At 38.0% G+C, this 27,095-nt stretch overlaps 1 protein-coding gene across 2 annotated transcripts in view; it reads right to left on the bottom strand.

Moving 5' to 3' along the window:
* The window catches only part of NTN4 (netrin 4), a 126,545-nt gene that overhangs the window by 53,559 nt on the left and 45,891 nt on the right, over positions 1–27,095 (bottom strand). For both annotated transcript variants that reach the window (XM_068971195.1, XM_068971194.1), the window contains exons 3-4: positions 26,460–26,738; positions 3,825–3,951 (exon numbers count right to left, since the gene is read on the bottom strand). In XM_068971195.1, coding sequence (XP_068827296.1) covers positions 3,825–3,951; positions 26,460–26,738 — 406 coding nt within the window. The remainder of the gene's footprint in view (positions 1–3,824; positions 3,952–26,459; positions 26,739–27,095) is intronic.

Raw genomic sequence — 27,095 nt, forward strand, 5'->3', positions numbered from 1 at the left:
CCTGCCCACAATCCCTCCCAGCATCAGAGTCTTTTCAAATGAGTCAACTTTTTGCATGAGGTGGCCAAAGTACTGGAGCTTTAGCTTTAGCATCATTCCTTCCAAAGAAATCCCAGGGTTGATCTCCTTCAGAATGGACTGGTTGGATCTCCTTGCAGTCCAAGGGACTCTCAAGAGTCTTCTCCAACACCGCAGTTCAAAAGCATCAATTCTTCGGCACTCAGCCTTCTTCACAGTCCAACTCTCACATCCATACATGACCACTGGAAAAACCATAGCCTTGACTAGACGGACCTTAGTCGGCAAAGTAATGTCTCTGCTTTTGAATATACTATCTAGGTTGGTCATAACTTTTCTTCCAAGGAGTAAGCGTCTTTTAATTTCATGGCTGCAGTCACCATATGCAGTGATGAGCCCCAAAAAAGTAAAGTCTGACACTCTTTCCACTGTTTGCCCATCTATTTCCCATGAAGTGATGGGACCGGATGCCATGATCTTCGTTTTCTGAATGTTGAGCTTCAAGCCAACTTTTTCACTCTCCTCTTTCACTTTCATCAAGAGGCTTTTTAGTTCCTCTTCACTTTCTCTCATAAGGGTGGTGTCATCTGCATATCTGAGGTTATTGATATTTCTCCCAGCAATCTTGATTCCAGCTTGTGTTTCTTCCAGTCCAGCATTTCTCATGATGTACTCTGCATAGAAGTTAAATAAGCAGGGTGACAATATACAGCCTTGATGTACTCCTTTTCCTATCTGGAACCAGTCTGTTGTTCCATGTCCAGTTCTAACTGGTATTCCCATCTTTCAGAATTTTCCACAGTTTATTGTGATCCACACAGTCAAAGGCTTTGGCATAGTCAATAAAGCAGAAATAGATATTTTTCTGGAACTCTCTTGCTTTTTCCATGATCCAGCGGATGTTGGCAATTTGATCTCTGGTTCCTCTGCCTTTTCTAAAACCAGCTTGAACATCAGGGAGTTCATGGTTCATGTATTGCTGAAGCCTGGCTTGGAGAATTTTGAGCATTACTTTACTAGCATGTGAGATGAGTGCAATTGTGCAGTAGTCTGAGCATTCTTTGGCATTGCCTTTCTTTGGAATTGGAATGAAAACTGACCTTTTCCAGTCCTGTGGCCACTGCTGAATTTTACAAATGTGCTGGCATATTGAGTGCAGCACTTTCACAGCATCATCTTTCAGGATATGAAACAGCTCAACTGGAATTCCATCACCTCCACTAGCTTTGTTCGTAGTGATGCCTTCTAAGGCCCACTTGACTTCACATTCCAAGATGTCTGGCTCTAGATTAGTGATCATACCATCATGATTATCTGGGTCGTGAAGATCTTTTTTGTACAGTTCTTCCGTGTATTCTTGCCACCTCTTCTTAATATCTTCTGCTTCTGTTAGGTCCATACCATTTCTGTCCTTTATCGAGCCCATCTTTGCATGAAATGTTCCCTTGGTATCTCTAATTTTCTTGAAGAGGTCTCTAGTCTTTCCCATTCTGTTCTTTTCCTCTATTTCTTTGCATTGATCACTGAAGAAAGCTTTCTTATCTCTTCTTGCTATTCTTTGGAACTCTGCATTCATATGCTTATATCTTTCCTTTTCTCCTTTGCTTTTTGCCTCTCTTCTTTTCACAGCTATTTGTAAGCCTCCCCAGACAGCCATTTTGCTTTTTTGCATTTCTTTTCCATGTGGATGGTCTTGATCCCTGTCTCCTATACAATGTCACGAACCTCATTCCATAGTTCATCAGGCACCTATCTATCAGATCTAGGCCCTTAAATCTATTTCTCACTTCCACTGTATAACCATAAGGGATTTGATTTGGGGTTAGCAGATGCAACCTATTATATATAGAATGGATAAACAATGAGGTTCTACTGTAATAGCACAGGGAACTACATTCAATAAACTGTGATAAACCATAATGGAAAAGAATATGGAAAAAAGAATACATGTGTGGTGTGTGTGTGTGTGTGTGTGTGTGAAGTTGCTTCAGTGGTGTCCGACTCTTTCGTCCCTTAAAGACTGTAGCCCACCAGGTTCCTCTGTCCATGGGATTCCCCAGGTAAGAATACTGGGATGGGTTGCCATTCCCTCCTATAGGGGATCTTCCTGACACAGGGATCAAACCTGTGTCTCTTATGCACTGGCAGGCGAGTTTTTTACCACTAATGCCACCTGGGAAACCCTATGTATGTATAATTGAATCACTCTGCAGAAATTACCACAACATTGTAAATCAATTGTACTTCATTTTTTTAATTTAGTTTTTTGAATAGTATACATTTTCACAATACAGTCAAAACAGTGTAAGAAGGTTTATATATTAAGAACTCTAGTCTCCCCATCCCTATTCACCCTGTTTCCTCTGGCCCTCAGTAGTTTCTTTCCTTTCTTCCTTGCTTTTCTATCATCCTTCTCTCCCTCCCACGTTCCTTCAAACCCCTTCAAAGGAAACTTCTGGTGCACAGGGGTGAGTAACTTGGCAGATAGATTGATTTGCCTTTCATGAAGTACCGTTCTTCAGTTATTGTACTGGTGAGTATGAGGTGGTCTCCTAAAGAGGCCTTAATTTTCTTCTGGGAGAGGTTTGCAGTTTCTTATGTAACAGATTCTCAAAGTCATTTCTAAGATTATAATCAGTAGCACCAAGTGACAAGTCTCTGTGTTCTATATGTATTTAGATACGCAGCTGGTTTCTGTGGAAAGGGCCATAATGGCACTCTAGGAATTTGGGAGAAATTCTTTAGATTCTCTTGATTGATTTAGAATAAGGATCTGGACTTTTTCCTGGAGGTCAGCTGTATTTGAAAATGTTTTTGCTATTGTTTTGCATTGTTTCCTTGATGTGTTATGATATTTTGACCAGATTCATAGTCTTTAAAAAGCATACTATAAGATAATTTAAGATTTATGCTTAGAGGAAATCCTGTACATTTCCGTGAAACTAAAACAAATCAGTTATGATGCCAAACTATGTATGGGAAGAGACTTCTCACAATTTTACCCACTGTGTTTGCCTTTAAATCCTAGTAAAATTGAAGTTTGTTAGTGTAAACATTGTTATGGGCATGTGCATTTCTCTGTGCCTGTATCTTTTTATTTCATGTGTGCTTCATTTTTAATTGCAAAGAAAAAAAAATGGTTCACATTCCCATATTTTTTAATCTTCTATCTAATTTCTAACCTCAAACCCAAAGTTAGCCATGACAGTGTTAGTCTCATTCTTGATGAACTGACATAGTTTCAAATCTAATTTGTTTTTAAAAGTATAAGTGAAGAGACAGGCATTATGGTATTCTAGAAAAAAAGTATTTAATTTGGAGTCTGAAAACTAGGGATCAAGTCCTGACTCTATCATTTACTAACTTTGGCAAGATACTTCAAGTTTTATTGGACCTCAGTTTACTGATCTCTAATATGGGATTAACACCACCTATTTTATAGGGTTGTTTCGAGAACTGAATTCAAGATACCTATTTTTATTATTATAATTCAGTATCTGTGAACTCTAAACCTCAGTTGCTCTGTGTCTGGACATGTTTTTATTATGTCAAACTCTCAAGAAGGGTGCTCAGGTTCAACATAGAGTCCCAGCAACACATTTTTGGCAAAATAGTCATATCAGCGACTTTGCAAGCAGTAATTATTTCCAATGGCTGAAGTCACAGAGGGCAGTGATATGGGCTATGTTTGTGTAGGTTAGCATCTGTCACCTACCACATACTGTGTTTCTCAAGACAACAAACGAGAAGTCTACAGATGTTTACGTGACAAAGAAGGCTTCTGAGTCTGTGGACTTGGTACTTACTTCTGCACTCATTTGGAGACCCTGTTTTTCCATCAGCTGCCTCCCAGGGGCGGTCATTATATAAAGGTGCACAGTGTTGGCAGTGGGTGCCCGCTGTGTTGTGCTTACACATACACTTTCCATGGACCTGCAAAGAAAAGTAAGAGCTGAGAGCGCAAGCAACTCTAGGAAAGAATGTTCTTCCCACAACCTCATCTCGTTCATTGGCTTTAGCCATATGACATTCATTCACTTGAAGATGTTAGTCATCAAGATGAGAGATCCTTTCTTTGGTTTGTCTTTGCTGTTAATTCAAAAAACTGCAAAATATATATTTTCTTGACAGCAGGATACATGACCCAAATAAGCAATTCTGAGATAATTGCTAGGCATTTACTTAAAGTTTTAATGCCTCAATTTTTTTTTATTCTTTACACAAAAGTAATACATCTTCAATACAGAAAATTTAGATCTTTCCATGTCATTAAATGTTTTTGTACAACACCCATTTTAATGATTTCCTTGTACAATATATAGTTTATTTGACCAATCACCTATTTTTGGTTATTTAGGCTTTTAAATATTTTTATACAGTATATTTTAATTCTATAATTAATATCCTTGTAGCTATTGTGTACATTTTCATTTATTTGAAATGTGTTTTCTAGAAGTAAAGTTGAACAGTCATCATCTGTATATTTTTAAGGCTTTGAAGACATTTTGTCATAATACTGGGCATTTTCTTTTAATCCCATAATTCAGAGTAGCTGAGGGTTTTAAAAATAGTATTTCCCCCAAGGAAAAATATTTTAGTGGAATTGTTGCAAGAAAGGGGGCCCCTTCCAGGGCCCAAAACTGGGCTCTTGTCTAACACTCGGAAATGAATTGTCCAAGGAGACACATGTGCTGACAGAGCAAGAGATTTTACTGGGAAAGGGTGCCCGGGTGGAGAGCAGTAGGGTAAGGGAACCCAGGAGAACAGCTCTGCCACATGGCTCACAGTCTCGGGTTTTATGGTGATGGGATTAGTTTCCCGGTTGTCTTTAGCCAATCATTCTGACTCAAGAGTCCTTCTTGGTGGTGCATGCCTTGTTCAGCCAAAATGGATGCGAGAGAGAAGGATTCTGGGAGGTGGTCAGACCTGTGGTGTCTCCTTTTGACCTTTCCCGAACTCTTCCGGTTGGTGGAGGCTTATTAGTTCTCTGTTCTTTACCAGGACGTCCTGTCGTAAAACAACTTATGCAAATGGTTACTATGGTGCCTGGCCAGGGTGGAAGGTTTCAATCAGTGTGCTTCCCCTAACAGAATTATTTGGGATCTGAGCATTTTATGGGAATTTTAATATTTTATATTATCTCATCAATAATTTCTAAAAATTAGTATTTGAGATCATCTGGAATAGTTCCTAATAACTAAGTTTGCCATGAATTCTAGTACCAAAATGAATTTATTGACACATGATGTCATGACTGTACAAACGAACGTTTTTTGAAGTAGCTCAGAGACAGAGTCCCAAACTTGGATCTATGAAGTGTTGTTTGTTTTTTCTTGAGAAACAGTATAAAAGATAAATCAATGCAGAGGTAGTAAGTTATATCAACCATTTACAATTATTTAATGAATATCTACTAGAGAAAGTTGCTATATTAGGCAATGTTTGATACACAAAGCATTACAAAACATGATTTCTGTCTTTAAGCAAAGTATAATGTAGCTGGATAAAAAAGATTTACATAGAAAAAATTATTCATAAACAAGACAATAAATAAATACCTAAGAAATAAAATTATGTTGGAATTCAAAAGATGCAGAAATCACAGTAGATTAATACTGACAGGACTTTATGAGAGAGACAGGTTTTTGAGATAGGCGTTGAAGTTGGGCAGTATTTCTGACAGGCAGAAGGAAAGAGAATTTCCAGGAAGAGGAAACAAAATTAACCAAGCTGTGGTTCTAAGAGGTTAGGGAAAATCAATGAACAAAGTTTATTTCAATACATCTGAAATATTCTGACTGCGATGATAAAGGAACTACTAAAAATGAGACATACTTAGACCGGCCAGAAATAAAATTAAACTTCAGTTCAGTCAGTTCAGTCTCTCAGTCATGTCCGACTCTTTGAGACCCCATGAATCGCAGCACACCAGGCCTCCCTGTCCATCACCATCTTCCAGAGTTCACTCAGACTCACGTCCATCAAGTCAGTGATGCCATCCAGCCATCTCATCCTCTGTCGTCCCCTTCTTCTCCTGCCCCCAATCCCTCCCAGCATCAGAGTCTTTTCCAATGAATCAACTCTTCACATGAGGTGGCCAAAGTACAGGAGTTTCAGCTTTAGCATCATTTCTTCCAAAGAAATCCCAGGGCTGATCTCCTTCAGAATGGATTGGTTGGATCTCCTTGCAGTCCAAGGGACTCTCAAGAGTCTTCTCCAACACCACAGTTCAAAAGCATCAATTCTTCGGCACTCAGCCTTCTTCACAGTCCAACTCTCACATCATACATGACCACAGGAAAAACCACAGGCTTGACTAAACGGACCTTAGGGTTCAACAAATGTGGAAATAGCTACAACCAATACATTGAGGTACTACTGCTCAACCTAATTTAACACTTGAGAAAGTTGTGTTGTCTACCCAAGATCTCCTTTTTCTTTTCATTCTGTTGGAATATATTTCTTTGGTTCCACTGGTAGAGGCACTCTGGGAATAGCATATGCATTATCCAAGTGTGTTATGTGACTACTGTGGACCTTTATGTACACATAAAATTCAAGTGCAGGAATTATTCAGGGCTTGGAGGTCCACAGGCTACTTGTGGATGAATCACATGAGATCTAAGAGCCATCTTGCTAAAGTTAGTGTCTGTGTATTATAAACAAAGGTTTTTGTGCTTAATGAAAATGAACTATAGCTGTCCTTTTAGTTCTTAGGGATTAGCTAGGATATAGATTTTTTAAATGGTAGAATTGACTCGGAGTACAATATGTTACAAAAATTTTTGTTGATTTTCTTTATAGAAACTCAGCTAATATTATAGATTTAATGTATTGGTTTTGTTCTTGGAATGCCCAAGCATGAGGTGAATTATAGTTACCTTTTTTCTTGGTCTTTTCTTTGTGAAAAGACTTGTTTATACAACAAAGCTAGGACTTGTTTATACATAAAGTCCCACGGAATTGTTAGGAGTTTACTATACATAACTATTCACACATCTAGGTAAGAGCTAAAGACAACTTGGCACTTAAATTTGGAGAGCTGCAGGGATTCAATGTTCACCACTCTATAAGAATGAGGTGTTTCCATCCTCGTTCCTGAATATCTAATTTTTCATATATTCTGGTAGAAATGCTCCAGTCCAACTGCTCTTTAGTAATCTTTTAAATTCAACATTCTTATCATCATGAAAAAAAAATAGAAATTCTATCAAGTAACTTCCACAAGGTAAGATTCTTTTTCTTAATTGAAATATAGTTGATTTACAATGTTGTATTACTTTCTGCTATACAGCAAAGTAGTTCAGTTATACATATATGTATATATATACACCTTCTTTTTCATATTCTTTTCCATTATGATTTATCACAGGACCATGAATATAGTGCCCAGTGCTATAAAGTAGCTTCCTGTTTATCCACCCTGTATATAATAGCTTGTATCTGCTAGCCCCAAACTGTCACTCCTTCCCTCCCCCACACCCACTTGGCATCCCAAGTCTATTCTGTCTGTCTGTGAGTCTGTTTCTGTTTCATACATAAGTTCATTTGTGTTATATTTTTTTTTAACTAAAAAATTTTTACTGGAGTATAGTTGATTTACAACATTGTGTTTCAGGTATACAGTAAAATGAATCAGTTATACATAGGTGTGTGTGTGTATATATATATATGTATATACACAGCATATATATATATACCTCCAGCATTGCAAGCAGATTCTGCTACAAATTATTGCTACTTTTCTTTAGAGGAACTAAACTATCATTATAAGTCTCAGTTTATCAGGTTTGGTCTTGGAATGCCCAAGGCCTATATGTAATTTCACCCAACTCTGGTTAGTCCTGGTCCACAAATTCCAGGACTCAGGAGACCAAAGACACTTAGGGAACCTCATCAAACATTCACGTGCATCACAAGATGATGTGGACCGGTCAGTTCCCTCCGGAGTAGGGATCTCAGAGCACTTCCTTGCACCCACATGCAAGGATTGGGATGAACCTCCCGGGGTCTGAAAGATGCCAGCACAGCAAATATTTCTGCACACAGAAAAAGTCAAGGAACTGTCATTTTGAGAATTACTAAAAATAGTTGTAAATCATTACCTAGACCATTTGAAACAAGAAATCCTTTCTCAGCGATACAACTGTTACTGTTCAAGCTTGAAAGATCACCCACTATTTGATGCTTGTGAAAAATGTGCAAGTGAAACTAGGTCTTCACTGGGGAAAAAAAAACAGAAAAAGGAAACTTTAGTAACAAGTTTAACAAAGCTCTTGTTTGGTACACAAACATAAACTAGATAAAGAGCAGGAAAATGGGATTATGTATTTAAGGCTTAGTTGAAGAAGAGTGGTATCTGGCTGTGTAACTGGGAAATGAGAATTCAACTTTAACAACAAATCTACAAACCCTAATTATACAAGAGTTATACTTTGGCATTTTGGATAGTTTATGAATTTCATAAACCCCTCCATTATACTGAGAGTACATTTCTCCGTTGATGTCAAAAGTTTCTTACTATACCCCATACAGTATGGGATATATGTAAGGGAATCATACAAACTTTGAATAAGAAATTTAAGGGATTACTAGAACAGCTTGCTCATGAATACCTGTATACTTTGGTGACAAATATGATGTATTAGAGGTAAATAGACACAGAAGAGAAAATACTGCTCCTTCATATGTAAGGCTATAAGAATCTATGTGGGAACAAAATGAGGAAATTATTATCTTTCAAATTTGTCATTGTAAGATATCCATCTTGCTTAGAAAAGCTCATTTTTAATTGTGCTTTGGGGGCAGAAGGCCCTCTAGTAGTCAGCAAATGTAGACTTGAGGAAATTGTCAATGGCAGGAGGTTGTGAGAATCTGGCCATTGGCAATGTTGAGCATAAGGGTTGGACAATCGCTTATCAAAATAGTGTAGAATATTTAAACGTTAAATGGAAGATTGGCTTTGACAACTTTTAAGGTCCTTCTAGTCTTAAGGTGATCAGTCCTGGGTGTTCTTTGGAAGGAATGATGCTAAAGCTGAAACTCCAGTACTTTGGCCACCTCATGTGAAGAGTTGACTCACTGGAAAAGACTCTGATGTGGGGAGGGATTGGGGGCAGGAGGAAAAGGGGACGACAGAGGATGAGATGGCTGGATGGCATCACTGACTCGATGGACATGGGTTTGGGTGAACTCCAGGAGCTGGTGATGGACAGGGAGGCCTGGTGTGCTGTGATTCGTGGGGTTGCAAAGATAGGACACGACTGAGCGACTGAAATGAACTGAACTGAGTCTTAAGATTCTATGATTCTAAGGCCTGCCTCTGTGTATTGTGAATACTGCCTGGTTGGAGGCAACTACCCATAATCCTTTCTGAGCTACCAAATAAGCCTTAAATGTCATATAGCAGGTCCTATTACCATTTCACCAAGAGTGTTTCCAAATGATGTGAAAGTCAAATAAGGGAGAGTTAGGAGAATATCTCTCCTTTTTAGCAGGCACTACCTGATGTGGCAGAAATGAAAAAGTAAATGTTAATAGTCTGAAGATGGATTTGCATATGTCGATAATAACTATACCAAAACTAAAATGTTTCATTCTTTCTGATTTTTCTCCTACTGTTTTCCTCCTTCTGTACTGCATTTTCCCCATTGCTTATGAGAAAAGTAATCACAGACTGTCATTCTAGCACCTGCCTTCCAAATAAAGGTATATTTCATCATCCACAGACATTCACCATAATGGAAACACCAAAGCAAATAATAAAAATGGTTAAAGCTTTGGAAGACTCAAATTAACTGAATTCTTCTTTGAATGTCTGATAAAATTTGCTTCCCAGCTGCTCTCCAAGAAAGAAAGAACCAACTATTGCTCAAGTCCTACTAAAATTTATAATGAAAGTTAGTGGAAAAAAAAGATTTTACAGCCAAGTATTCAGAAATTCTTCAATTTCATCAATTGAGTACTTTCCTTGGGCTCCTGTGCCATTATTGTTTACATATATATGATTTTATTTTCTTTCTTTACCATTCAACTTTGAATTTCAATGGAAAATGAATATCCTTTCATACCATCATTGGAATCTTAAAAAATATTTGTGAAAAGAGAATACAAACAGTGCCTATTCTATGATCCTAAGAAAACTGCCCACTTAAAGGCAGCTATGGCAATTCACAGACCTTCATTTAGCTCTGATAAATGATTTACAAAAGTGGAACAATGCTTTGCAGCAACTTTAGAAAAGATGTAAAGGCAAAAAAACTGATTTAATTTCTAAAGAGATAGTATGTCCCTTTTAGAGAAAAGGATTAGCTTCCAAATGAATGAACTTCTTATGTATGAAAAGAGATAAATTCTAATAATGGGCTAGCCTGTTAGAACCTGCTCCTCTTAAGCAGGACAAAAACAGGCACAACAATGCTACAGCACAAACCTTTGAATAGAAAGCATTGTGAGGAAAACATGTCTTTTCATTAACAAATAAACTCTTTCTCTACCCCTATTAAAGGTATGCATATTTCAGTTTAACAGAAGTGGGAGTTCTATGGTGAATACGTAGCACAATAATTGAGTTTGGTAAAAGCAGGCTTGAAACATAGTGTTAGAATGGAGTAAAATAAGTTGAAGACTGAATATTTCAAACCTCTGCCCAATAATATATATATTGCAGGATTGTAAGCAGTGGAAAAGCTCTACAATCTATTCTTTGGTCTATACTTGAATACTAGAGAAAACAGGTCTTGTAAGAAAGCATGAGCAATAAAATAGATAGGTATAGAGCAGAAACAATTATGATTAAAGATTGAAAATCAGCCACAGGAGACATCTCTCTTCCCAGTCAGCCTGTTGCCTGAAATTCTTCCTATCAGGACTCATTCCTTTAGGCCCTGAATATCATGTTAGGTTCAAGAGCTCCCTACAAAAAGGGACTTAAGCTCAGAAAGCATAAATTCTTAAACTGTTAGCAGAAAACATATCAGCAGGGATTATAACCATCTGTTCTCAATTCTAGAACTGTACTCAGAGTTGCCTAAAGAAGGAAGTAGCTTTCTGGAAAGGGAATGTCTAAAGAAGAGAGGGAAGGAGCCAAAGATAAACTGTGCCTACTTCACTAAGGTGCCAAGAACCTTGCTCTGGCTGGCAAACCTGGAAAAAATGCATGGAGCCAATGCAAATTTCATAACAAAACTGCATTTAAGTACACTGTATGGTAATCACGTGTTTATATACATCTCTCTGATAGACTGTAAACTCTTGCAGGGAAGAAACAATGGCTTAAATTTCTTTGAATCCCCATTAACTGGCATATAATAGGTTTTCAATTGATACGTGTTAATTTTTTTCATTCAGCCAATATATATTCAATGGAACATGGAAAACCTTAGTTATTGAGTTTAGTTTTGGCTCAGGCGGTAAAGCATCTGCCTACAATGCGGGAGACCTGGGTTCAATCCCTGGGTCAGGAAGATCCCCTGGAGAAGGAAATGGCAATCCACTCCAGTACTATTGCCTGAAAAATCCCATGGACAGAGGAGGCTGGCAGGCTACAGTCCATGGAGTCGCAAAGAGTCGGACACGACTGAGCGACTTCACTTTCACTTTCACTTTTCCATTTTCAAAACTTCTCAAGAAGAAAGGGTGCTAATTATTCATTTGAAGTGGGAATGGGATACTTTTGTTTGTCATCAGGCAGGATTTGGGGCAGAACAGGGTTGAAAGATATTCAGCTTTGTCCAGAGCACTTTTGGACAAGTCACACTGGTAAATATGATGCTATGTAGAGAGTTACTATAAGCCCAAGGCATAAGGTTAGTCAGGGAGGGAAATGAGAATAAAGATGAAGATGACGATGATAAATAATAAAAATAATAGTAGTAGTTAATATTGATTAGCACTCACTATGTACCAGGTGCTGTTCTAGGCACTGTATAAATATTAATTCATTGGATTTACATAAGAACCCATAGTATTTTAGTTGCTAAGTCATGTCCAACTCTTGCGACCCCATGGACTATAGCCCACCAGGATCCTCTGTCTGTGGGATTTCCCAAGCAAGAATACTGGAGTGGGTTGCCATTTCCTTCTCCAGGGGATCTTCCCAACCCAGGGACTGAACCCAGGTCTCCTATATTACAGGCAGCCTCCTGCATTGCAGGTGGATTCTTTACCAACTGTGCCACCAGGGAAGCCCCATAAGAACCCTATAAGGTAGGTGTAATTATTGCTGTCATTTTACAAATTAGAAAACTGAAGCTGAAAGAATTTAAGTAATTTACCCAAGAATTCTATAGCAGTCTGACTTCAGAGTCACCATCTTAACCCTTAAATGACCCTGGGGAGTAGGATTTTTGAGAGGTCTACTTTGGCCAAATATCCTCAGTGTGTTACTTAAATAATATTGATGTTTCAAACCAATTTGTCTGTCCTTGAAGAGCTCCTCAGGACGAAGGTTGGTATGGACTCAAAGTGAGTCATTTCAAGGGTATTCTGTTCTTGAATGGATTATTTGTCCTCTTCCTCTGTGAGAAGCTTAGCAGTTTTGGCAATGGGTGAATATAGGAAGATTGGCCCCATTTCCCACACCTGGCATCAATAAGTTCAGGGCATGTAGGAGTAGAGAATATTTTTAGATTCTTATTGGTGCAATGTAAAATCTGTCTGTACCTTGGAAATTCTGATGCCTCCTAGGGGCATTTGTGGGCCACTGCAGGTGTTAACAAGTCTTAACTTAGAAGTGAAAGTCACTCAGTCCTGTCTAACTCTTTGTGACTCCATGAGCTATAGTCCATGGAATTCTCCAGGCCAGAATTCTGGAGTGGGTGGCCTTTCCCTTCTCCAGGAGATCTTCCCAACCCAGGGATTGAACCCAGGTCCCTCACATTGCAGGCAGATTCTTTACTAGCTGAGCTACAAGGGAAGCCCAAGAATGCAGGAGTGGGTAGCCTTTCCCTTCTCTAGGGGATCTTCCCAACCCAGGAATTGAACCTGGGGTCTCCTGCATTGCAGGCAGATTCTTTACTGCCTTAACTTAGAAACTCCCCTGAATAAATTTGCAAATGGAGGTAACAGGAAAGTATGTAAATAAATTCTAATTAAAGATTTGCTCTTTGTGAATGGCCTCCCTTTTGTTATCTGTTCTCCCTGGTGGCACAGATGGTAAAGCGTCTGTCTACGATGTGGGAGACCTGGGTTCGATCCCTGGGTTGGGAAGATCCCTTGCAGAAGGAACTGGCAATCCACTCCAGTACTATTGCCTGGAAAATCCCATGGACAGAGGAGCCTGGTAGGCTATAGTCCATGGGGTTGCAAAGAGTCAGACACGACTGAGTGACTTCACGTTCACGTTCTCCCTAATAGATATGATTTGGTAAGGATAGATAGTAATACTGTGTAGTGTGATGGCTTTTACAGTTAGTTTTAATTTATAAAGAATGGTAAGTCAAAAAAAAAAAAAGAAAGAATGGTAAGTCAAACACTGTACATAACCTAATGATTCAGGTCAAAGTTAAGATTCAGGTTGTTGGCTTATTTCCATGTTTTTTTATGTATAAAACTTTGTATCCCCCAAAGCTTTGATTTGTATATCTAAATGGCAGTTTTTCTGTGCCATTGTGCATGCTATTTATCACAAGAAATCAGTAGCTGAGGTACTATTCGGAAGCATGAATCCACATACACAGAATTTCCAAATGCTACTAGATTTATGTATTCCCAATTGTGGACATTAATTTTAAGATTTCTTAAAGATGTATTTCAGTAGACCTTTGTTTTGTAGTATGACAGCTAGAACTGAGAACTAATTAAAATCAAGTTTTGTGGTTTATCTTTCAACATACCACATGGCCCTTGCTGAGAAATTAGATGATTGGTCCATCCATGTTGCTGCAAATGGCATCATTTTATTCTTTTTTATGACTAATATTCCATTGCATATATATATATACACATATACACACCACATCTTCTTTATCCATTCATCTGTTGATGGACATTTAGGTTGCTTCCATCTCTTGACTGTTGCAAATACTGCTGCTATGAACACTGGGGTGCATGTATCTTTTTGAATTAGAGTTTTCATCTTTTTTGGATACATGCCCAGAAGTAGGATTACTGGTTCATATGGTAAGTATATTTTTAGTTTTTTAATGAACCTCCATACTGTTTTCTATAGTAGCTGCACCAATTTACATTCCCACCAGTAGTGTAGGAGGGTTCCCTTTTCTCCACATCCTCTCCAGCATTTATTGTAGACATTTTAATGATGGCCATTCTAACTGCTGTGAGATAATACCTCATTGCAGTTTGATTTGCATTCTCTAATAATTACTGATGCTGAGCATCTTTTCATGTGCTGTTAGCCATCTGTATATTTTCTTTGGAGAAATGTCTACTTAGGTCTTCTGTCCATATCTGCATTTTATTATCACTGAACTATTTCACAACTCCATAAGCTGTAGAAAATTAACGACAATGCAAATAAGTTATTCTCCACAGAAATGTAAGTCAGTTGTGTCTGACAGTGCAGTTGAACAATTCTTATCATATTGACCTGTTTTGCACCTTTTTGTAAATATATTTATTTGCCAATGTATGTGTGGTCTTTTAAATTTTTCTTTGAAGCAGTAGTAAGGTCTTACTGTCCCCTTATTAGTTTTACTGAGTTAAGTAAAATTGTTGACACATATTTATTTTATATCTGTGTGAATCATGACTTTACTCTTTAAAAGAATATCCTTTAATATTGCCATTTCTTATCCTCCACGTTACCTAAAGTTCTTCCATGTAGACTACTTAAGAATATACTTCTAAAAGTTGAATTTCAACATGCTATATGTAGTTAAATGGGTTTTGAATGTCTCATATCTTTACAAGATTAATTCTACTAGCTTTGTTTTTTTCCATTTCATCAGGCATTTCAACTCTCCTGTGGAGGCTGTAATAAATATTTCAGCCATAAAAGTGCAAATAGCATTAAACTAAACACTGTGATGCCTAGGAGGCTTATGAAGATTACATTTAGATAAAATCAAACTATTACCAATTTAGGTGATTTTTTTTCTACCCTTACTTCATTATATAGAACTATCTCTTATTGCTTTTTTGTTTTCAATGAGTTTTACGTATTATTTCTGACTGTGGGCTTTTAAAAATGGTATCTGTCCAACAGACTTACTTATTTGGATAAATCCTACAAATGAATACTTAGGTTACGTGCATAATCTGGTTTCAGATTTGTATGTATACAATGGAAATAAAGCAAGGCACTCTGATCTTAAGACATTTATTTTGGTGTATCTATGGAATTACCTCAAAATGTCAAGTTAGCTCCTTTTCTACAGTTATACAATTTCTTCAAGGTGCAGAGCAGGATTGAAGATTGACAAATACCATTAGATTCTTGCTGCAGTTCTTGTTTATAGGCAGACTTTGACTTTACTAAAAGACTATATATGAAACTATCTTAGTGTACAGATTTGACATTTGAAATCTGTTTCAAGCCAGATTGCTACCTGGTTACTGTGTTGAGTTACTGGAACAGTTGCTACATAGCCATGTGATCCACTTCATCTCTGTTCTTCATTTGATCTCAAGTTAAGTCTTGTTTTCATAAGTTCACTTTGCACTTATCTTTTTATATTTAAGCTTTTCCAGGCTCGCAAGGCAAGTCAGTGGCAAAACAGGGAACAAAACTCCCAAGAGAATCCAAAAATATTAGAGGCTTCCATCTTAGAACAGTGATGTCATCAGGAAGATCTGTTTTTTTTCCTTCCCACAGACACCTAAAATAACTTCTTAGGATAAACTTTCTTGAGGGGTAAAAACGATAATTTCAAATTTTTATCAACTTAATATGAATAATTTTAGAAAGAAAGAGCAAAAGTGGACTAAACAATATATAACTTCTATGCTGTTAAAACTATTAACACAACAACTATCAGACAAGATCCTGAGAAACGAAGTGAAGGGAAGTACTAGGAGAACTCATTTTGTAAGCAACTTATCTGTCAAGCAGCATTTGACACCAGAATGAAGGAAGGTCTTGTGGGGTTTTGTTCAGTGTCTTTTAGGATTTAGATGGGTTTTTATAATTAGCAGAAGACCAGGTAAATTCTATTAGAAATGCTGTGGGGGATTATTAAGTACTTTTCACTTGCTCAATGTGTTCACATAGCTTCTGGTTATTTTAAAGAAAATTCCTTGTCACAGACTATTTTGCATTCTCTTACAATTTTAATTCATTCTACTTCACATTTCTCACTGTTTTTCCTCTTTTCTTGACAGTTCTGTTTAACTGCCACTCAGTATTCTATACAGTGCAGAGGGTGTTACAAAAGTTGACTTGTTTAAGATAAATGAGCCCCTGATTGTCGTACAAGAAGCCAATTGCTAGGGCATGTTTTCTTCCATAGTCTTTTTTTGTTAAATTAATTCATTCAGATGCTTCTTTTCACATTGGAAAATTGCTTGTTTCTAGGTGAACCATGTAAAACATAGCCTTCATTACTGAATATGTTCATGTGAATGATCAAGGTGGAAATACTGATATATTAAAACTTATGGTTATTTGATAACTCTATCAGAATGTCATTACCAAATCTGTGATCATTTGTACACATCCAGAAACAACAACTGCAGCTACTGAAAGAACTGGTTTTCTTCAATACCCATCCATCCAAAGCTATTGCTTTTTAAAACAGTCCCAGCTAATGACTGGAACTTGAAAAGAAATATATTCATTTTATAAAGTTCCTTTATAACCAGCCATAGGTTGGTTTGTTTTTTAGCTTTTGATTTTTTCTTACTGCGATTATATTCACATAACATAAAATGTATTATTTTAACTATTTTAAAGTAAACAATCCAGTAGTTTCTAGTATATGCAAAAAAAAATTATGCAATCATTGCCATTATCTCATTCCAAGGCATTCCCATTACTCCAAAAAGAAAATCTGTGTCCATTAAGCAGTTACTGCCCATTCCTCCCTAAGCTCCAACTCCTAGCAACCACCGACCTACTTTGTCTTTACGGATTTGTCTTTCCTGGACATTTCATATAAAAGGATTAATACAGGGCCTTTTGTGTCTGGCTTCGCTCACTCAGCATAATGTTTTCAAGGTTCATTCTTGTTGTAGCATGTGTCAGTACTGCATTCCTTTTTATGGTTGGATAATACTCTGTTGTATGGATATACCACATTTTGTTTGTTCATTCATCAGGTGATAAACACTGGGTTGTTTCCACCTTTTGGCAAGAATAATGCAACTATGAATATTCAGGTACAAGGTTTTGTGTGGGCATTTGTTCTCCATTCACTTGGGCAGATACTAAAGAGTAGAACTGCTGGGTCATAAAATAATTCTATGCTAAACTATTTGAGGACCTGCCAGACAGCAGCAGCACCATTTTACATTCCTACCAGCAGTGTGTGAGGGTTCCAATTTCTCTTCATCCTCATCAAAACTTGTTATTATGTCTTTTCATTATAGTCATTCTAATAGACTTGAAGAGGTATTTCTTTCTTTTTAATTTTTATTTTTACTTTATTTTACTTTACAATACTGTATTGGGTGAAGAAGTATTTCATTGTAGTTTGATTTGCATTTTCCTAATGACTAAGAATTTCAAACATCTTTTCATGGACTTATTAGGCATTTTCATATCTTCTTTGGAAAAATATCTGTTTAAACCTTTGCCCATTTTTAAATTGGGTTCTTTTCTTAGCATTATGTGGATAAATGTGACATAAAGAGAATAAACTTTGGAATTAGATACATGGGGTTTCCAATCCCTGCTCTCAGTAACTTTGGTTAAATTCCTTAATAACAAGCCACAGTGTCCTACCTATAAATAGTACTGGCTCCACGTATTTGAGAATTAAAAGAGAAAATGTGTGTAGATGTGTGACACAATCAATCAAGAGCAGTCATTATTATTGATAATTTTTAACATTATCTGAAATGAATCCCTTATTTTTAAAATGCTATTGATTAACTCATTCATATATTAACTGGTGATATTTTGAACCCACTATGTATTTGATATTTTGATTATTCCATCTGCCATTAAAGAATCAGAGAGTTCAGCAGATAGGAAAAGCTGAATATGTAAGCAAATGATACAGTGAAGTAAATATTTTAATTGCAAGAGGTACAGGGAACTCTTGGAGTTCTGAGGAATGATTGGGGCTTTGTGTCTAGGCCACTAATAACCTATTTGTTTGAAAAAATAGGTTGTAATTCTTTGCTTCACATGTTAGTGAAGTTAAGTGCCAAAACAGAACCCCACAGAGTGAAATTCCCTTTTTATTACCTATGAGAACTGGCAAATGAGAATTAGAGGCTAAATATACCACAATTATGATCTTTAGCCCTTATTCAGAATAATGGAAATACTAGGATCCCATGTTTTCTTTAATCTTAATGCCTACTCAGGCCTTATCTGGGAAACAATGAAACCAATGCCCTTCAGGAATTCTGAGAGCTGACTGAGCCAGCTAAGTTACATGCCTGGTACTTATGCCCTTAGAGATGCAAAAATAGAAGGCCAAGGACACTTGGTCAGTGTTTACTTTTACAAATTTAATAATTGTATATATAAAATATTTACTAGTGGAAAAATAATGATTTTTCCATTTCCACATATATTGTAGTTTTTGAAGCCATAATTTTCTCTGCTTTTTCTATCTAGAGAGCTAGAGCAAAGAGTTTAAAAGATACCAAAATTTCATCTTACTAAGAATTAACTAATACTATACTGTTTCTATACCTCCACACATGTACTATTTTATTCTATTAAATATTTACATAGCTAAGATATAATATGACTGTAGTTCCAGTTATAGTATTAAGGTTTTGAATGCCAAGACTAAGACACTTTGCTTTTCTCACTATTTGAAATGACTCTGAAGTTTCTCCACCTTGCAGAATAATTATTACATATATATTATATCATATATTAGATATATTCTATGAATATATATATATACATACATACACACATGTGTGTATGCGTGTGTATTTTACCTTTGTGTGTTTGGTCACTAAAATTCACCTCATAAGAGGGAACAGGACTTAAATTACAACTTATCTTCTACTGAATGTAATTGTTTTAAGACAAATTGAAGTACATTTCCAGCTCTTACAAAATTGGCAAGACACAAGTGAAATACCACAGAGATACGAGACCTGGGGCTGTGAACCAGAAGTCAGATATCTGTAACTTCAGCTTCTTTCCATGTAGCTTTGCCCTCCACTCACTCCATTATATTAAAAATTGAACAGGGAGACTAGGCTTTCCAGATACACAGATCTAATCTAGGCTTCCAACTATCTATGAGATGGGCCTTCTAAATGCTACAGCACTGAAAAGGAATTAGTCTTAAGAAAATTTGCAAAGTGATATGTTAAACTCATTTTTGTACCTTTACAATACTCAAAGTATGACCTAAATATATATGTGATTCACTTTCTTCAAAGCATATTCATGAAAAGTTGAATGTACAAAATATAGTATTTGGAGAATCAACCTTATTTTCCTATTGGCTTGTATTTTATTTTCAGAGATGTCAGCTCTCACACTAACATTTTAGCTTTCCAGTATTTTTATCCTTTAACCTCTCTGTTAAGCAGTCCAAAGCCCATAAACAAATACTTAAATGTTCTGGGGAACCTTTGAAAGGAACTTCACAGGGAATTGCTTTCCTGAGTGCAAAAAATATTTTGTAACACCTCTACTTCTTAAGTCTTCTGGTTTCCTAATCATCAAATAAAAAGAGTAATCTTAGGCAACGTTTGCCATTAAAAGAGAGTATGTCTTACTGTTTAGAGGGAAAATAAGGCTAGATTCGTTTCCAGTCTTATGGTCAAAACACCAACAATTTCCAGCCATGAACATATTTCCCTGACTTGTCCTGCTACTAGGAAACACAAGGTAGTAATGAAGTATAAAGAACATTCTGTACACCTTCTGTTATTATATCTGTAGTTACTCATTGCCAAGGGACTACTGGCAAAGCTATACCATACTAACATAGGAACACTGAAATAAAAACACTAAGATTTTGAAATGAGTTGAGAATAGTCTCACACTAACTGTGTCAAGTTGGCAGTTTCTATTTTGTTAATATTAGGAACAACGTTGTGTCCCCACTGGTGATAGGATTACCCATTCCTCCATGTGACACATCAAATGCGTGAGGTTGCTGCTGCCTTTCATTAGCTGTAAAAATGGTCTAGGGCTGGAGATGGAGGGAAAGAATGATAGGTCCAGAAATCCCTCTTTCTAGTAAAACCAAGGATACTCATCAAAGATGATTCATACACTCCAAAAGACAGGTACTTCTAAATTATTTTCTTTGTAGATTTTCCAGATTTGTTTTTACTCTTTCTTCCCTTTGGACCATTTCACTAATGAATAGAAGAGAGAACCAATGATAATTTTAGATCCAACATTAAAATGCAGATGACTTGGATAGATTACCTATTCCTATGAAAATAGTCTCTTTAGTAGAAATTACTATCACTGTGACTATAAGCAGGTAAATTAATCTCTCTGTACCTCAGTTTCCCTTATCTGTGAAACAGTATTGAAAATGCTCATCTTCCAGGATTGTAGTAAGGATCAAGGGGGAAAAAAGCATGGGAACAGGCTTTATAAAATGTAAAAATGAAGAGCTTTTGGTGGTGGAAATAGTCTTTGCTCTCTTGTGTCATTCTCAGTTTATTTATTTTTTTATTTTTTGGCCGTGCCACACTGACCTGCATCTTCTGCAGCAAAAGCACGGAGTCCTAACCACTAGACCCCCAGAGAATTCCCTTTGCTCGATTTAGACTCCATGATCCATGATGATTATTAATTACTTAGGTCTACCTCCACCTCTCTTGCCCTCGTCTTCTATGCCCTTTTTTACTCTGTTCTTGACATATTATCAACCCTGTATTGATTAAATTTTTACAGTACAACAACAACAAAAAGGGATGGACGATGAATTTAACCTGAGCTCTACTCTTCATTAACTTCTGGGAAGTCAGTTAGCGTTCCCAAGCCTCAGTTTCTCACCTAAGAAAGAAAGGGATGATGACACTTCACCCAGTTGTTGTGAAGATTAAGTTCAATAGCACCTGTACACGACAGCACAAAACCTGGCACACGGTAAGTGGGAACTATTATTAGCAGTATTTATAATCCATGATGATTATTTTTTTCTCTGCTGAGAACTCAGACCTAACACTAATTTACAAATGTTCATTTCCAAGTATACGTGTATGTTTGCTATAAAAATATTTTAAAATTTTGATTTAATATTCTCATTTAATAACCTTATTGTTTTTAAACCCTACGTTCTTTTCCTTAATACCTTGAAAAGCCAAGAGCTTTCAAATTAATACATATTCACAGTACAGCAAAGAATTTTTAAAAAGAATATAAAACTATGGCCTTAAATCTGTCCTGAATTTATAAAACATGACATATAAGAAGTATAAATATAAATATGTGAATAAAAGTATTCAGATTCAGAGGAGAACAATGTTTGTGATGACATTATATGAATGATTCTGCTACCTGACTGACACAGCTAGTAGCTAAGTAATATCTTTCTCAAACCTCACTCTACGGTTCCACAAGTTTTGATGTTTACCTTCAGATTTAGAACACATTAGTCAAAACTCTTATAAAAAAGAGTTTCTGGTTACAAAAGAAAAATCCACCTTAACCTTAGTGTAACTCAAGGCATTTAAACAATTCTCCACGGCATTCTAAGACCTCTGTGTTATCCAATGAATGGTATTTTAGTAAAACAATGAAACATTCCATGTTCCTTCTTATTACCATCCATCATCACACAGCTGTAAAATCGCCAACTGCTGGGAAAAAGGGAACTAAATCAGTCCTCCCCAGCTGCATAGAGAAAAAGCTTAAGATCTCCCTGCCACATCATTTCTGGGATCCCAGCAGGCTGGAATCAAAGTACCATTTTCCGTGACATAACACCCCTAGCTAGGCTTATAAACATGTCAAAAAGCACCTACTCTATGATTTATTCTTGTTGTTATTGAGAAAGAAGTTTCTGTGAGAGAAGTGGTAGAAAAGACAATACAAGATAACAATAGTGATGTAAATAGTGGCTACCGAATGTCACGGACTGGCTACCCTGTTTTTAAGCCTCACAATAACTGTGTAAGGTAGACACTGATCTCATTTCCTTAGGGAAAATTTTCTTGCTGCAGTGGCAGCAGACTCTCTGTTTTTCATAGAACATGATTTCTATAATATGATCTATTGATAAAACCCCTCAGCTATGGGAGGACAAACATTAATGTCAGAACTACGGCTTCTCACGAAGCCTCTAATATGGGCTATTTCTTGTGCCAGATCCACAAAGGAACCCCCAACACCATAGAGTGCTTCCTTTAAAGCTTCCACAATATTACAGTGGAGTGATGGGCAGGTTTTGGGGGGGCTCTGACTTTCTTACACATGTAAATTCTTAGAGAAAAACTGTAAATATAAGGCGGAGAAGGTAATGGCAACTCACTCCAGTACTCTTGCCTGGAAAATCCCATGGATGGAGGAGCCTGGAAGGCTGCAGTCCATGGGGTCACTAAGAGTTGGACACGACTGAGCGACTTCTCTTTCACTTTTCACTTTCATGCATTGGAGAAGGAAATGGCAACCCATTCCAGTATTCTTGCCTGGAGAATCTCAGAGATGGGGGAGGCTGGTGGGCTGCCATCTATGGGGTTGCACAGAGTCGGACACAACTGAAACAACTTAGCAGCAGCAGCAGTAAATATAAGGATGGGGAAGAATTTAGTTTAGAACCACAAAGCCACCAATGTTTCTGCCCCATTTCACTATATGTTCTTTTCTGAGAAACATTGCTGAGTGTTAGCACTGTGGTTGAAAGAAATGATTCACTTATCACCATCCACCCTCCTATACCCTCCTTGTGAATCTCACAAGCTCAGAGGCTTTAGACAAGAAGCGTTTCTCTGTTCTCTCTCATCAGGGAACTCACTGAGTGACCTGGTGGCTGTCATGAGAGAGGCAGCCCAGTTGCCTGTGTCCCCTGCCACAGAGATGTGGCTGACTGTCATGTAGATGGAGAATTCCTTGGTTGGCCACTCCACCTACTTAGGTGGGTGTTAGACCTGTGAGATGAAACTTGCCAGTTTGGTCAGGGATGTGCCGCCCATTGTGTGAGAAGCCCTCTTTCTTGAGGCTGGAGGCAAGTTGAATCTGAGCGCTAATGACACAGTTGGCCATGCCTTTCATTTCTTGCAACCATTGTTTTTTGCAAATCTGGGCTGGTCTCAGGGATTAAGGCAATCAGGACTCCACTGAGAATACTAGGATGGATCAAGATCTTCAAGTGCAATTCCACCCCTTTGGCTCCATCAGTATCTTTGTAGAACCATAGTGAAGGCTCCCACATGCTCACATGTAAGCATAGGACTTACACAGGCATAGGACTGGCAGAGATAAACACGAATGCCCTCTTTAATGAAGTGCTGCACAACCCAGACATCCTTGTTACCATCACCACTGGCAAAGCCCTTGATCATCTGGCTGAAGATTATATAGAATGGTTGTATTTTAAGACTTCTGCCATCAGCACACCAGGTCAGAAAGGGGCACTGGGGTGGCTCTGCCTTGCTGCTGGTACCGATAACATCTTACTTCAAATCTGGATATTGAGGCCTGCAGTGGCACTGGCGCAGCAGTGGCTGAGGCTGAAGCACTGGGAATTGATGATGTCATACCAGCTAGTGTATAAAGATGCTTGCTTTTATTGAGGGGCCACAGCGAGGCCTGGCTGTCCTTGCCCTCAGAAGCACAGAGGGATCCCTCTGGAGAGATAGTCACAGTGGTCAGGTAGTCTGGGGGGCTGATGTGATTGGTCTTCAGTTTGCAGTTTACCAGGCTTCATATCTTGACCAGCTTGTCCCAGGCACAGGAGACAGTGATGGGATTGCTGCTACTGAGTGAGAAGCATATGCAAGACACCCCTCTCAGTGGCTCTCAGTGGCTCTCACTCTAGACAGTGTGTTTGCAAATACCCAGAATATATAATAAAAACTTCCGGGATTTTCTCTTCAGCCTTAGAAAGTGTCGCTAGAATTGGCATAGGATTGGCAGAGATAATCTGCCAACTTGAAAGTTTATATTCAGAAGATTTACTTTAAAAAAAAAAAAAGAAAGAAGCTATTGCTTTTAAATGCATACCCATGAATGCTTTATAAGGCTCTTGAGAACTCTGGTAATTTAGTTTGGTTGATCAGAGTCATTCAGGTTGTCTCATAGGTCATGAGACAAATCAAATGTGGCCTATTCTGTGCCACTCATGTTTTGGGGGCCTCTAAGCTTGTATCCGTCCTCAGGACTCTACCCTGAAATTATCCTGTAAGACTCAGGTTACAAGAGACAGTTGAAGAAACAAGAGGCCAGTGTTGTAGTCTGTTTGGGCTGCTAGAAGAAAGTACTATGGACTGGGTGGATTATAAAGGACAGAGATTTATTTCTCAGAGTTTCGAAGGCTGAACGTCTGAGATCTGGGTGTCAGCCTGGTCAGGTACTGGTGAAAGCCTTCTTCCACGTTGCAGACTGCTCGCTGTGTCCTCACAGGACGGAAGGAGAGCTAGCAAGCTGTCTGGCTGCTTCTTTTCAGAGCACTAGTCCCATTCATGAGGGCTCCACTCTCATGACCTAATCACTTCCCAAAGGCTCCATCTCCATGTACCATCACACTGGAACTAAGGGCTCAACAGAAAAATTTGGGGGTGGGGACACAAACATTCAATACATTGCAGCCTGCAGACTCTCCTTTCACTAATGCACCTAAATATAATGGCAGAAAGTTACTAACATCTTACCTCATACAGACTTGTTTTCAGTCTGGTTGACATGTCTCTAGAATATCTAGGTTACTTTCTATCTGACTAATATCTGAACCCAATTAACTTAGGTATAAAAAATTATTTCATCATTTATTTGAAACAATATTGATTCAAAAACCCATTAATGAATAGAAACTAGTACATGTTTGTTGAATGAATATTGCACCTTCTTCCACTTGGGAGCCCCAGCTTCACTTCGAAGTAATAGCATTATTTCTACTCTTGTTACTTCCTGGCTGCTGTCCTAATCATTTCAGTTACCCCAATGATACTCTGCACCCTGCCAACTCAGCCCAGCTAACAAGATTATCAGGCTGGCTAACTGGTTCACGGTCCCTGGTGGCCCTATCCTATATCAGGGCATGTCAACACTTTAGGTAACAAAGTAAGGATATTCTGAAGCCTTTTAAGTTTATTTATTTTTTATTTGGTTTGATTAGAAGTATCAGAAGAAAATATAAAATTAAAGAATCAGAATGCTCTCCTATTTCCCTATTCTCCATTCATGCCTCCACATGAATCCCAACATGGTACTTGCTGTCTGAGACACTCTGTGTCTTTTTCAGAAGATGAGGTGAGGACAAATGGTGACAGTAATTTACATCCTCTCCCTATTCCTATGTTGCTATCTTCAACCAAATACCTGCTGAACACCTTCTTCTGGCTCAGGTAACACACTAGATCCTGAGGATACAAAGATCACACAGTGCCTGTCCTCCTGGGAGATGCAAACAAGTAAAAGTTCACAGGAAAGTGCAATGAGAAGTGTGAGCCTAGAGGAAAGAGCATTTAAGACTGCCTTAGGGTGAGAGGCCACTCTTAAGAGAGGAAAATTATTATTCATTCTACTGGCTGGCAAGCAGAAGATACCAGGAACTAAACTAAGTTTCTTGGAGGAGGCAGTGGCACCCCACTCCAGTACTCTTGCCTGGAAAATCCCATGGGTGGAGGAGCCTGGTGGGCTGTAGTCCATGGGGTCACTGAGAGTCGGATACAACTGAGTGACTTCCCTTTCACTTTTTACTCTCACACATTGGAGAAGGAAATGGCAACCCACTCCAGTGTTCTTGCCTGGAGAATTCCAGGGACAGGGGAGCCTGGTGGTCTTCCGTCTCTGGGGTCGCACAGAGTCGGACATGACTGAAGCGACTTAGCAGAAAACTAAGGTTCTTATTTTTTACACTCTAAAATCCATTTAACAATAGTACCCGTTTACTGTCAAAGCTGGTTTCTATGTGATAATGCCACACATATGATTATGCTAACCTCTCCTACTGCTCACCTTACACTTTATATCTGAAGGTCATGGTACTAAAATCTGGCATGAATGTTTTCCAAGGCATCTGGTTATCATGCTTGACTATAATTCAAAAATGAAAGATTAAAAAAAAAAAGTTAATAGGCATATCCTGGGATGACCATGGAGTTGGAGGAGTGAATCATCAGAGGAAGAAAGAAGAAGCACTATGCAAGCATAGACTCACTGTAAGAGAATTTAGACTATCTAAGGATTTTTTTCATAAGTGAGGACTTGTTTTACATACCACGTGGAATGCTCCAGGGGCCTTGACAGGTCTGAAGCCATCAATAGGTATGCACTGGTCAGCATGGCCGTTACAGAAGCAGCTGCCCTTAACAATGAAATCATAAATTGCATAGTGTGTAAAATGTTGAGGCTTTGCATTCAGGTGGTTTCTCTGACAGGGACAAGACTGTCGTTTTAGCAGCTGTACACGGAGGTTGGTGATCTTCAGCTGCTCCTGCACCTTGGCACTGTAAGGGTTCTCCATATCATTCGGTGGTGACAAAGCTCTGAAAATAACCTGTAAAGAAAAAGAAAACACGGTGCATATACATGACTGTGTGCAAACCCTGAACTCTTTTGCCCCGTGTAGTCCTGCTTTGCTTTATACCTTTCATCATCTACAAATGATAAGATAAGAGGGTTTCAGACCTTGATCCCATCTGGGGAAGAGATGCCCTATTATTTCAAGGAACAGATGTGCTGCCTGTTTGGATGTAGAAGTATAAACTGAGTAACAGCAGAAACCTGACTGTTGGGATAAAGGCAGCCATACAAAGATCTTGGGAGAAGAGCCTTCCAGGCAGAAGGAACAGCCAGTTTAAAGACCTTTAAGTAGAATCAAGCTTGGCTTATTCAAGGAAGAACAACAAGATCA

This window comes from Capricornis sumatraensis, chromosome 4 (genome assembly GCF_032405125.1).
Source record: "Capricornis sumatraensis isolate serow.1 chromosome 4, serow.2, whole genome shotgun sequence".
Taxonomy (NCBI): Eukaryota; Metazoa; Chordata; class Mammalia; order Artiodactyla; family Bovidae; genus Capricornis; species Capricornis sumatraensis.